Source organism: Crinia signifera, chromosome 2 (genome assembly GCF_055691185.1).
Source record: "Crinia signifera chromosome 2, ASM5569118v1, whole genome shotgun sequence".
Classification (NCBI taxonomy): Eukaryota; Metazoa; Chordata; class Amphibia; order Anura; family Myobatrachidae; genus Crinia; species Crinia signifera.
The window spans coordinates 256,737,997-256,752,517 of record NC_139218.1 but is presented as its reverse complement, the minus strand read 5'-3'; the positions used below and the strand labels follow the sequence as shown (position 1 = coordinate 256,752,517).

The 14,521-nt window shown below is 41.2% G+C and overlaps 1 protein-coding gene across 13 annotated transcripts in view; it reads right to left on the bottom strand.

The window, feature by feature from the left end:
* DMD (dystrophin) overlaps window positions 1–14,521 on the bottom strand; it is a 1,973,025-nt gene that overhangs the window by 1,179,449 nt on the left and 779,055 nt on the right. For all 13 annotated transcript variants that reach the window (XR_014470468.1, XM_083174338.1, XM_083174337.1 and 10 more), the window contains 4 exons: window positions 8,414–8,626; window positions 7,277–7,390; window positions 6,257–6,412; window positions 1,559–1,729 (listed from right to left, as the gene is read on the bottom strand). Coding sequence is in view for 12 of the 13 variants with exons in the window: in XM_083174338.1 (XP_083030464.1) it covers window positions 1,559–1,729; window positions 6,257–6,412; window positions 7,277–7,390; window positions 8,414–8,626 (654 nt within the window). In the remaining variant the exon portion in view is untranslated. The remainder of the gene's footprint in view (window positions 1–1,558; window positions 1,730–6,256; window positions 6,413–7,276; window positions 7,391–8,413; window positions 8,627–14,521) is intronic.

The window sequence follows — 14,521 nt, the reverse complement described above, 5'->3', positions numbered from 1 at the left end:
TTTGTTTTATTATATTCCACCTTTCTTCACAGTGCTGCAATATGGTGGGTGGCACAGCATCAGTAGTAATTAAAGCCTCTGGAGATGCAGGCTTTGAAAAGAGCAGCGGAAGGTACCGGTAGCTGTGCTAAAGACGGCATGTGCTAACCGCCACTGGACATAGTCAATTTTATTAGCATTTTATTGTGGAGGGTAGTCATCAGTAGCACATTATACTGACTATGAGGGCTATATTAATAGGTAACAGCATGAGGTTGATATTACTTATCTATTATGCTAATTTTCATATATGTTTCACTTTTTTCACTTTTTGAATATCACATTGACACTGTATTAAGCATCCAGATACATAAAATATAGGAATGAGTATGTGCAAGAAATGTGAGATGGATGTCCCATGTGTAATTTCTGCACCACTACATAGAGAACCAGGGAAGCGATTAGACATGTACAGTAGTATGTAATGGTTTTGGGCAAAACGATCATGCTGAGTTTTCCTTATGTACGGTAATACTATATCATTTTTCCCCCCCCCAGACAACAGTCTGATTATCTGTTGTATACCAGCTCACTGTTAAATTAGCTACACACATACAGGTAAAACAAAACAATTAGTATAACAGCTGCTCGATACTGTAGTCAAACGAATCTCATTGCTTATTGTTGGGCAACAGATTCCTTTCCTCCGGCAAAGACGACCATATATAAACATCTAAAATTAAGTAATTTTTAATGTGGGATATTTTAAATGTGCACTACTTGTATAGCAAATGTTCATAGCAATATGATGATAATAATAGCAACAATTAAACCAAAGTCCATGCTAATAAGCAATGACATTAGTATATATATATATATATATATATATATATATATATATATATATATATATATATATATACATATACACTGTATTATGTAGTCAGGATATGTAGATTCTTTCTGTTTAACAAAATGCCGTCAGCTTCCATCACCTTCTAAAAATACAGCATTGTGGGTGCTGACAATTCAGTCTTGTAGCTGTGAAGTTAAATCTGTGGAAATCCAATTAGTAGTACATAAAGGTAATCTTTTTTATTTGCTGAGGAATTATTTGTTTAGATCTCTAAAGAATACTCTAAATTCCCAAATAGTTGTTTCTTTGTACAGGCCGTTATTGTTACTAATAGAATTAGTTATTTGCTGATAATTACAAACGTCAGGAAAAGACAAACATTCAGTGAGGCACACAATTGCTAATCAGCTGCCTTCAGCAACAGTTCAGTCTATGACCTGCGTAAGAATCAAGGTCTAGCATTAAATGGAAAAAAGAAAGATTAATTCTGCACATTGTATTGGGTAGCACATCTTACCACCCTTATCTCTTGTCATCAAGCTGTTCCCTGGCTGCCAATTATTTAGAGGCATACTATTCTGAAACACAGTCCTAATTTAGTAAGCGCTGGAGGAAAAAAATCCTCTGATGAATCCCCCCCCCCCAAAAAAAGCAAAGATATTCAGTGTAATTATTACAAGTGTTTTGGAAAAGAACCATGCACAAAAGACAAAAATCAGGTACCTTTAGCTCTTCCAAAGCCTTTTGTAACTCCTCTGGTGTCTTGTACTCAAAATCTCTTTCTGAATACTCATCCTCAGCTTGTGCTATCCATTCCTGCATTTCTGACAGATCCTTCCGAAGGCTTACGGTTTTCTCCAAGCCATCCTTCAGAGCTGCTTTTTTTGCACTGGCCTAAATTGAGGCATAAACTGAGAGCTAGACAGCGGCAAGGACAATTGAAAGTACAATACAGCAGCTGCTATATCAAGTACATCTTTAGCTAAACGTTTACCTTACTTTCACAGATTGCAGGCCAACTACCGAGAACTATACTACTTGAAAGTTAAGGGGCCTACACACGGGACAATTTGAGGGCATTTTCTTTGCTATCTGACCAGATAGCTTAGAAGAAAGCCCCGAAATTGCTCCGTGTTTACTGTCCATAGCGATAGCTATTGATTAATATGCAGCATGCTGGAGAACACTGACCCTAACTAATTGTTCAGTGGCACATTGCCATAACTCCCAACTTTAGTAACTTAGGAAGTGGGACCTTCGTGTGGTATATCCGCGTGGCGCGCCAAAAAGGGTGCGTGGCCTATGCAAATGAGGGTGTGTCATATGCAAATTATGTCTCCATCGGGCCATGCCCTCTTTTCGTCCTCTGTAAGGTTGATTAGACACTGTGCGCATGCGCACAGCGTCTATTCATTCGAATGCCCCCCCCCCTCCGCCGCGGAACACTGCCGGCCCCGGGCGGGGGGCAGGACTGTCCCAAAAAACGGGACTGTTGGGAGGTATGCATTGCTGACACATCGCTCTGTGCTGAATGATCTTGCTGAGAATTCTGAGCAATCTAGCACCACTCAGAACGCTCAGCAAATCTCTCCATGTGTATGCCCCATTAGTAGTAGCTAGGCAACACACATATTTATATTGTAAACACTCATACACAAAAAAGCCCAAAGAGCATACCCAGTATTCAGCAGCATTATATAAACACAAAATTGACTGTCTGTTGTTCATTAAAAATGTACGCATTGGAGTTTGTAACCTGATTTTGATAAATATTTTCCAATTTTATTTAAGTACGAATATTTATATTCTAACATATTGCAGTAAGTCTTGTTGCAATAGAAAATGATTATAATGAAGATAAAAGTAATATACAGAGAGACGCTACCATTGAGGCTAATAAAATGTCTTGTTTTTATGTGTAAGAATTGTCTTGCGCATAAATAGATTAGTCTTCAGAGTTTATATTCTTCAGCAAAAAGGAAAATTTAGTTTGCACTGAATAATACATGGATATTGTTTATTTTCATGTCAACTAAGCTTGTACTGGCTAATCACTTTAGTTTGTAACGGTGTACGGTATATGGAATGTGGAAAATTTGGCAAATGAGAGAAATTATATTTCATGAATGCTTCCATTTAATTGTGTTCCCCTCCTGTACACACAGGCACTGAGGTGGGATAGTGAAGGCGTGAGGATTGGCTGAGTGCAGGGTAGATAGATGTCCAGTGGGTGTCATGTGAGCAAAATTACATTGGGGTGTTTTGAAGTGCCTGGTGTCAGCATGAGAGGGAGGAGTGTATGTCCATTTTAAAATTGATTCACAGACAGCACAATTTCAAAATTCAAGATGGCCACGACAAACCAATTGCAGCTCATTGCATCATCGCTCCACCCACTTCAGCTGGCTTATATTAGCCACTATGAGACAGGAGACAGGCCGTGCAAAGGTAGAGGAAGATATTGCAAGTGCTCCTGAAGACTCCAGAGTCCTCGGTGGGCAGCAATCAATTCAAAAAAGCTCACCGGACATCGCCTCCTTTAGGTGCAGCTGCCAAAAGTTCTAAGGGTGGTAAGTGACCATGTAGACATTTTTATTTTAATATTTCCCTTTAGGTGCTGAGAATGCTGATGTCTACTATTAATCACAACCAGTACATATATCAATATGCACTGCCCCTCTATGTCCTGCACCTTAGTTTTGTTCTCTGCCTTCCATCCCATTCTTTGTGCTATGTTTTATGTTCCCTAGTCACCTTGTCCCACCATGTCTATTTTTTCTAAACACTTGTTCACTTAATTCAGGCCATCCTCTTGTCCCCCTAAAGCCTTCTGTCTCCCTTCTGCTTCTAACCCTTTACTTGCTCTTGATGATTTGTAATGCTTCAGTAGCTGGCTCCTCCGGACTGGTAACGGCAGTGTCATGATGTCATCACATCACACCCATGATGCTACCGGAAACAGGTATTGCAGACAAAAGCAGATGTGTGCTGCAATGTTCTATGTGATTGCCCTCTTGTGGCCCTGTGTAAAGGGGCCCTTGGTATATGCCCCACCAGCACCAAGTAAAATAAGGATGTCTCTTTCAAGTACTAAAGCTGTGCAATGGTGGCTATGAGCAAATGTATTAAGTACACTTTGCAAATAATCATTGCTCTTGAAATCTACATAAATCCAGTTACTGGTTATGCAACTGTTGCCAAGGAAATATGGTGAAAATAAATAACTATGCATTACATTGCAATTCAAATAATGGCAAGTAAATGATGTCACATATCACTATGGTACATTGTAGATATATTTGAATGTATAATTTGCATGCTGCATGTATTTGTATAATTAATAATTATACTTTGTTGCCACCTAATCTGGTGTAAGAAAAAATGCAGTAGGAGTTTTTTCTTTTTTTTTTTTTTAACTGATACACAAATATGAAGTATTGTGTCAAATCAAAACAATTACTTTTCACATATTCCTAAAGATGAAATTCTGAAATATTGTTTTAAAAATGTAAGAACATTGCAGATTAAAGTAAATCCTTGCCAAAAGAAAATATTTTAAAATTAAAATGAAATGTATGATTATTGTAAAGCACACATATGGACCCTCATTCTGATCGGATCGCTCCCCTGCACATTCACACAGGAAAGCTCTGCTTTGCAACTGCACATAAATATTTATGTGCATGTGCAGCCTCTTTGGGCAAACAGGTGCGGCAAGTTGATTAAGGTATTGATGGGCGTTCCCATGAAAAGCATCCATTTGCATGCGTGCAGGGACTTTTGCCATGAAGGGGGGGGGATTTGTCAGACGTTCGTGCAGACTGCAGGTGGCATTTGGCTGGCTAGTAATGCTGTGAAATCCACAGCTTTGTGAGTCAACCAAAATGAGGGCGAAATGTAGTATAAAACCATTGCAAAAGAATTGCATGTCTATTAATGCAGAACAGAAATAATAGAACCAAATATATCAATGATGTGTAGTCAGGGCAGGAATAATGACCTGTCATACTCCAAGAATGTTAACTAAAAATGATTAAAATAGTACAAAGAAGATCATTTTAACTTATGAATATCTTCTTTGTGTATTTTAATTATTCTTTTTGTCAAGCAGCATGTCACCTAGAGAGCTGGATTCCCCCTCCAGACCTCACAGTTTTTCTCACTAATACTGGCTGTTGGGGTCTCAGGGCTGGGCATATCAGTCTTTATCCACCAAACCACACCTGGTAGCCATCTCTTCAGTACACATGACCAGATCCTAGCAGCAACACAGAGCAGCTCAAAGCTGTATGGAGGCTTAGGGGATGCTAAGGAGGCAAGTGTTTGCTACAGCAACAACACCAGATCAGTGCTCCAATCACCACAGCCAAGTTTCTCACTCTTCTACAGCCCCTCATCTCACTGATGCATCTCACTGCTCCTCTTTCCTATCCAGTCCAGTGCCCCATCACACTAACCCAAACACATAACCTAGTGTATACCTCAACATTACTCTCCCCCAGTGCTTCCACAGGCACTGACCTTGCCACACATCACTGAAATGTACACTACCTACAGTAAGTCAGACTTAACCTGACAATATAGTTACTAAAAAAGAAATACACTTGTGAAAGAAACTCTACTGAGGCCAACAAGGACGTTATATGAGAGGTTTATGTATACACGTCATCAATTTCACCGGATGTCAGCTGCCCGCCCACTTCCTCCCAAGGAAGTACGCAAATCTAAGTGACCTGAGAGTCACTGGATATGCGGCAAGTTCCACATCATTGATGGTCGGCGACCATGAAATGATGTGGGTGTTCACCCACAGGCTACAAATGGATATTTATATTTAACATCCATTAGCAGGCCCTGCGTGCGGACACATGCTGCGAGGGGGGGCTTACCACCATTCGCAGGTCAGGTTCTGGTTGACTCGCAAGGGTGTGAATTAGTATCTGAGCTAATCAACCAGAATAACCCCTTTATCTCTCACAATTTTATCTCTCTCTATGAGCTTTTATGACCCCCTCCCCCCCATTGTTATAATAACTATTTCATTATGTTAAGTATTAATAAAGCTATTATTGTTATCAAAATTCCCACATTTGTAAAACTTTTTTTTTGTATTCTGACTATCAATATTATGAGTTGCTAAGGATAATTCACTTTTTATCTTATTTCTGTTTACATCTGGATTGTTATAATTTAGTATAGATATGACTACATTTTTATATTGGTACTAGTAAGGAACAAAAGTCAATCTTAAAAACAAAACAAAAAAAAACAAACAATAAAAGATTAGTATCAAAAACAACAATTAATATTACATTCTCTTTCCAAGATCATGGAAAGGAACCTATTTTGCATTATCTTCCTATTCAATTAATATAATACTCAGACTATTTTGCTTCATGTCCATCTAGAGAAAGTACATACCTGCTTACATATGTGGTCCCACTGTTCATTAAGATTCTTTAATTCATCTTTAAGCCTGGGCAAATAGTTTGGTTCTGCTTTACTAATCAAGTTCTGTCCAACATCATTCACACTGCTTACACTGGGTTGTATGGTTTGGATATCCCCAGCCAATGCCTGCATAAAAAAATCAAATAAAAAACCATCATGGGGTTACAGCAACAAAGTAACAACATGCATTAATTATTTATTAAAATAAATAGAATGTGGGTAATAAAAACACAATGGGCCTGATTCAGCAGACCATGCAGAAGTGTGGAATTGGATGATAGCGAGTTTCGCACCACTGCATGACTTGCTGGATCATGTCTATAGTGTTTTTATTACCCACATTCTATAGTGCGCATGCCTGAAGCTCAAAGACAAGCTGAAATCGCAGTATGATGGTTGCAACAACAGAATGCAGGTGGTGCAGCAATTGGTGGACACGTTCCAGAATACAAAGGCATATCAGGCAGCTACCATTACCGCTGGGGTCGCAACAATTTCTGTGATGCGAAAGCACTATAATTGCGATTGCATTGCAGGAAGGGACTTGACAAGCTGGGCAGTATTGCCCTGTGCTGGGCAGCCCCCAACATGCAGCAGTTCTGAGATTTTAATAAAACTGAATCTGCCACTGAATTAGGCCCTTTGTTTGGTGAGATAAAGGATTTTCCATTTACAGGCGAGTTTAATGCCAGACAAGCTCAGCTTTGAAAAAGATGCTGGTTACTGCAGGTGGGGCGACTGATGCTGCGCCAGCTGGCCGATCTGATAGTCAGTTGGACTGTGATATTGTAACTTAGTGCTAGGGATCACCAAGAAGAAACGGTTTTATTTGTGATAATTGCCTGTCATCCTGACAAAGCAGACTGGTAATCCATAATTACATTGTGAGCATTATCTTGAACCTGTCAGTTTCATAGGACCAATTAGACCTACAATTGTTGATTGATTCATTGCCTGTAGAAAGTAATCTTCTTGTTATTGTGGACTTACAGTACACTGTTCAAGCTGTTTTTCAAGTGCTTCTGAATCTCCAAGGGCTGGCCATTCTTCATTGAGGAAAACATTGACTTCTGCCATCCATTTCTTTAGTGTTTTGATGTCATTCTACAATAAAAATTGTACAACAATTTATAGACGCTGTACAGGTACTGTATGTGTGGTGCTACATTGTCTATATGTTGTCAAATAGTCATTGTTGTATGTATAAAGATTGTAAAAAGACTACTGAAAGTTAAGTTTAGTAGGAAATCACATTTTAGATACTCTCCAATGCATAAAAAAATAATTATAGTACACGAATCAGCTAGGAAACAGGGAGTTTACCACAGTGAATCTTAGCACATCTGCACCCCTCAGTAGCTTAAGCCGGGTACACGCTAGAGCAGGTACCCATTCACTCTATGTCTACCAGCCTGCCCCTTCACTGTATGTCCCCCAGACTGCCCCTCCTTTACTTTATGTCCCTCATTCACTGTATGTTCCCCACTCTGCACCCATTCACTCTGTCCTCCAGCCTGGCCCCCTTCTCTTAATGTCCATCAGTGCCTCCTTTCATTGTATGTCCCCCACTCTGCCCCCTCCCTTCTCTGTATGTTTCCCAGCCCCTTGTGTGAGCCAGAGGAAGGAGAGGCAAAGCAGGAACTGCAAGGACAGGAGATGTTTTGGCTCCCGCTGCTGTCCTCCTCCACTCTGCATGTTACGGGAGCAAGCTTCCCCCTTGCTGCCCCCCTCCCCAAACACTGCTGTCACTGTGATTGTGGAGTAGGATGATATACGATTGCAGCAGAAGGGGTAGGACCCAAACACAACTGACTGTGGCGGCTGGCACCACCTCACTGCAGCAGACAGTAAGGTAAAGGCGCGCTCACCGGGGCTCCACCTTTAGCGTCCCGTGCTGTGCTTCCCACATCTGATGCTCTGCCCGATTCCAGCTGGAGGCTGTGGGCCACTTGAAATGACAGGACGGGCCGCAATTGGCCCCTGGGCCTGACTTTGGACATGCCTGCGCTAGAGGATTCGCTCCATGAGCAATATTGTCAAAGATTCCCGCTGAACTCCCGGCCCATTATATAGTAGTAGTACAAATACACTGAACGATATCATTCACAATATTGTTCACAAGCATACCTGAAATTGTTTATGTTTATTTAGTAGCTCTTCTGATTTTTGGCATTGTCCTGCAAGCTGATTTGATAATGTCTTCCAACGGCTTTGGGCGTGGTCAATTTCTGTCCTGTATTTTTGTTTGACATCAGCAGGTGCTTTGCTAGATAACTCCTCTGCAGTTTTGCTGAGATAATTTATATCTGACTGATGCTCCTGCAGGGAACTTTGTAAGGCCTGTTGAAAAAAAAAAATAATAATAATAATATTAATACTTTTATTAATGAGACAATCATTCTCAAAATATGTTTACAAACATTTGAAACATAACGAGTGAGATTTAATAGGATGAGAGATTCAGAAAGTGAGAGATTTCCGAGGATCGTAAATATCGTACGGGATTGAAAACTCCCATTCCTTTTAAAACTAATTTACCATGTTTTGTTAGACGTTGGGTGAGATTTAATAGGATGAGAGATTCAGAAAATGAGAGATTTGGGAAGAAATCTCCAGTTTTTTTTAAAGTGGCAATCATTTTACGCTGCAAAACCAGTTTGATTTTGCAGTGTAAATGATTGCCGCTTTAAAAAAAACTGGAGATTTCTTCCCAAATCTCTCATTTTCTGAATCTCTCATCCTATTAAATCTCACCCAACGTCTTACAAAACATGGTAAATTAGTTTTAAAAGGAATGGGAGTTTTCAATCCCGTACGATATTTACGATCCTCGGATATTGTCTGCTATCACGCAAAAGAGATTGAATTATCATTTGATCTATTGTACTGTTTCTTTTTTCCTAACTTTTGGAAACAACCCAAAAGTCGTAAAAGACATGGATCCGCAAATACATATGTTTTTACGCAGAAACAGCCGCTTATTAACAGATTTAGCTTTTTATATAGCTGAATCTGCAGCTGCGATTCTGGGCATTTCAGGTCCAGATTGAATAGTGACGGGTCTATATTTCTACTAGGCAGAAATATTGGTCTTGTTTGAATACCTAAATCAAATTAGAAAATAAACAATACATATATAATTTAATTGATCCACAATTTATTTAATCAAGTAACAAATATAAAGTTCATTAAACTTCTGATCATGCTGAGGTGTTATGAAATAATTAATTAAAAAAAAATCCACACCATGTGTCTGCACATGTGCAGAAATGCAGAAGGGACCTGAATGAGGTCCAATATACATAAACACTACTATGTAGGGGTATATTTATTTATTTATTAACAGTTTCTTATATAGCGCAGCATATTCCGTTGCACTTTACATAGGGGACAGTGATACAACAAAACAGGGTATTTACAGACAGTCAAAATGTAGGAGGGCCCTGCTCGCAAGCTTACAATCTATAGGATATATATGGTCATTAGATTTACGGCAAGTAATACACTAAAATTAATCAAATAACATTTGGAATATTTTAAAGAAGAAAAAGATTGTCTTACATGTGGTGTACCAGAGAAATGAGGACCAATCATAAAAAAATTACTTTTAACTGGTCCTGATGAAACTGTGTGAACCCCAGCGTTTCCTCCCCTTGAATGCATTTTGATCTGTATTAACAAAACCCTTATTTCAGAGCACTCTTGTAGCATTCGCAACCAGAGGGGCTGTCGGGTGAGAGTTGCGGTGTAATTCACTGACCGTGGTCTCTCTCCATACTCCGGCGCCTGTCAGCGTGGTGGTGCTCAAACGCATGTACCCCGCGCCTCCCCCTCTGGAGGACAGGAAACGGCCGATGCTCGCTGTGGGTCCGGTGACGGCATCGCTATGACATTTGGATGACTGTCCACATCAGGTGTTAGCCGCTGGAACCGACCACACAGGAGTCCTGTATAGCTGCTAACTTGCTTATATACGCTCATATACAGAAGCAGTCTGCTGCCCTTAGGTATACATGCAGTGTTTAATATCAGGCACCAACAGTATACTCTACGCAGGGTTGGGGAGAAGAGAGCTACATTACTCTCCGACCTGAGATCTACCTGCGTAGCTGCCCAGATACATATATGTGGAATACATAATACATTAAATATATGATAAGACGCACTGACCTAATTTTAGGATAGTGCTATACTGACAAAAGGGATATACTGACACTGGGGTCCAGGGCCGGACTGGCCATTTGGCAGTTCTGGCAAATGCCAGAAGGGCCGATGGCCTTGTGAGCCGATTTTATGCAGAACTTTAGCTGCAGTGATACGGCACCTGTGCCCGCCCCGCTGCCTCCCTGTCCATCACTGTGACGGCCACCGCGTCATTTGCATATTGACGCCACGACGCCACAGCGTCTTGACATCATGACAATGCTGCCGCTCCTGAGCCCGCCAGCTGCCTCCAGTCCTTGCTGTCTGGCCATCACAGTCTGCTCTACCCGGCCACCCAGCCCATCATTACCATGACGCGGTGGCAGCCGCTTCTGAGCACGCTCCGCTGCCTCCAGTCCTGGTCAGCACAGTCTGCGCCGCCCCAGACGTCATTACCATTTTATCGTCATGACGCCGCAGCGTCTATGGGGCATAACTGTGTGCAGCATATTGTGTAATGGGCATCACGGTGTGCAGCATTTTATGTAATGGGCATTATGGTGTGCAGAATTTTGTGTAATGGGCATTATGGTGTGAGCTTAATGTGTAATGGGCATTACAGTGTGCTGCATAATGTGGAATGGGCATAATGGTGTATGGCATTATGTGAATGGGCATAATGGTGTGTTCCATAATGTGTAATGGGCATAACAGTGTGTTCCATAATGTGTAATGGGCAGTGTAATGCCTCCTTTTTGTGATGCCACGCCTACTACAGGTGGGCCTGTGTGCTCTAAAAATGCCAGGGCCGATTTTTGGTCCCAGTCCGGCCCTGCTGGGGTCCCACTACATTAGGATCTATATCCTTTTTAACACACTTACCGTTTCTAGTCACTCCCATAAGTCATTTTGGTTTTATATGGCGCAGTTTTTAAAAGTTATATTTTGGGGGGCGTGGCCTGGAGCGCGAGGAAGAAGGAAGCAGGAAAGCTGAGCTCCGTTCCAGAGACAGCAGAAAATGCAAATTTCAGCTGATTTCCTTGCCTCCCCTGCCGCAAAATACCACCATAAGACCCCGCAAACACCAAGAACAAGGTGAGGGTATCCTTCCAAACCCAGCTTCACCCTGCGCACCGCAGCATCACGGAGACGCCATAGGCGGTTGGACCCCGCCATTATACACACGAGACACAGACACAGCGTCTCCCGCTCGGCACAGGCATAACAGCAGCGCAGTGCCTTGAGCGGAGAGGGAAAGCTGTAATCACCGGTGCCCAGCACTGACTTACCTACGGAACGCAGCAGATCTGTAGAGAGAGAGAAACGCTGACACGCTGCAGAACGCAGTATCTCCACCACAGACGCCATCTTGCAGGGTAAGCTGCTTCATATGCTGAACCTCTAACCCACACTAAGCTTGGTGCTTATTACAAAAATTGCAAGCACGCATATTGGTACAGCTACCAAAATACCCTACCTAAAGCAACCACTACTTATTGGTTATTTTATCTGACCCACGCAATTGAACTCATTAACCTATGTAAGCTCCTGGGGAGACACCATGACTGATGGACCTATGCATGCTAACTAATCCATTCACCGCTTAGATAAGCTGGAATAAATATCTCACCTAAGCTGCTCAGTCGCCTAATCCTCCACCATAATCTTGCAAGCTGTCTGCCCGAAGGAAATCCCGTTCTAGATCCCCCAGACACCAGCCAAGCATCATGGACAAATTCAAATCCCCACCACCTCCAGCTAAAACACAAACCCAAAATCTGCAATCTCCTCAACAGCAGAGGCAAGAAAAAAGAAGGGGAGAACACTCCCTAGTCCCAAACCCAGACAATACCCAGGGCACCCCGCTTGCAAAAAAAGCAATAGGAGATCAAGCCACAGATATGTCCTCTTTACCATCTATAACAGGCTCTCCTTCGCTCTCATATTCTGACTTAGTGGAAGCTATCCACACCACTATGGCCCCACTACTTCAGAAAGCTGTAACTGACATCACAGAACAGATACACACTCTTAATTGCCGTGTCAATACAGCAGAAACCAGAATAAGTGACAATGCAGATCAAATTGTTTCATTACAACGCTCTGTAAAAACTCTCCAAGCAGAAAATAGAAGACTCACTGAATCAGTGGAAAACATAGAAAACAGAGCAAGGAGATGCAACTTAAGGATAACAGGCCTGCCTGAAACTTTAAAAGGTACTCAGTTAGAGCACTTTGTGAGAAATACCTTGCCAAAACTCCTAAAAGTGGAAAACGAATGCGCAGACCTAGTTGTTGAGAGAGTCCACAGAATGGGGAACCTACAGCCCCAACCTACAGCAAAGCCGAGAGTGGTGATCTTTAAAGTTTTGAACTTTTTACACAAACAGCTACTGTGGGCGGCTTCAAGAAAGATCAACCCTATTACCTGGGACTCTCATACTATCCGACTTTATCAAGATTTTTCGTTAGAACTATCTAAAACCCGCAGATCCTTCAACCCAGTTTGCTCTGAGCTGGTAAAGACCAATACAAAATTCTACATGATGTACCCAGCGCGCCTAAGAATCTTCACACCTTTGGGCTTCAAAGACTTCACTTCGCCGCAAGAAGCCAAGAACTTCGTGGACAGAATTGAAAATGAACAAGACGCCAATGACATCTCAGATATACCAGCACCGGACTGAACCGTAATTGTATCACCTTTTTCTTGATCTTATTCTCATTTCAGGATTATCTTAATCCAGGCACTGTGGGAAACCCCAATACGGGATTTAGAATGTTTAAAACGCTTAAAAATGTTTAAAATTGTTTAAATTGCTTACACCCCAGACTCCTTATGGAGGAGTATAGAAAGGAGGAATATGGCTGACGGAGGCAAAACACGTTAGCCGGTATAGAGTTGTATTAGTTATGGGATCTAATTTAGAAGCACATTTTAGATCTTAAGAGTTCTATTGCTACACTAACTTCGTTTAACAAATACTTAAGCTAGTATCAATATGTTGTTTCTTTTCCTAGTCCTTTATGTCCTTTTTGTATTGTTAGCCTTTTTTGCCCACTGTGTCCTTATTGTCTCACCCCTCTCCCTCTTCCCCTGTGTATTCCTCCTTGTCTTAGTCCAAACCAGTCCCACATTTTGTTGCAGAATAACTGAATTCAAACTAATATGTCTCTTGTTATAGGCTCATTAAACATAAGAGGCATACACACTCCAGCAAAGAGGCGCAAATTACTAACCTACTTGGGCAAACAAAAAGTAGACTTGATCTGCTTGCAGGAAACACACCTCCTCCCTCCTGAGATCAAAAAACTGGGAATAATGAAGTGGGAAGTTTTAGGCTCAGCCTATCTAAATTCTAAATCATCCGGGGTAGTTATCCTCGCAAAAAAACAAATGAATATAAAAATCCTTAAGGAGGAGTCGGACCCTGCAGGCAGATACACCATAATATCTATAGAAGTGTTTAATAAAGTGTTCACGATATGTAATGTGTGTGCACCAACACAGTATAAGAGATCCTTTTTTACAAATATTATTTCCAAACTATATAATTATGACCCTAAATCTCTTATACTGTGTGGAGACTTAAACTTACTATCATCTGTTGTTTTAGACCGCACCCCCCCCCACCAAAAAACCCAATTACTCTGCCAAAAATCGGAGTGCCATATCTTGCTAAATGTTTTAACTTGGTAGACTCCTGGAGAACACTTAATCCTATCGAACTAGATTATACATGCTTATCCCTGACACATAAAACGTGGTCGAGATTGGACTACATACTAATCCCTGAACCGTACCTCCCAAACCTTATTACAGCCCAGATTTTTCCCCCAACACTTTCAGATCATGGTTTAATTACTATAAATTTAACTCTATCCCAAAAGGAAAAATCCTCACCCCAATGGAGATTCCCCTCCCATCTTGCTCAATCTAAGGCACTCAGAGAGAAATTAACCAAAACGTGGTCAAATTATGCTACTGATAACTCACAACACGAAGTTGATAACCCAAAAATTTTTTGGCAAGCAGCAAAAGCTGTAATAAGAGGAGAAGTCCTAGCACATGTTTCGAGACTAAAGAAAAAA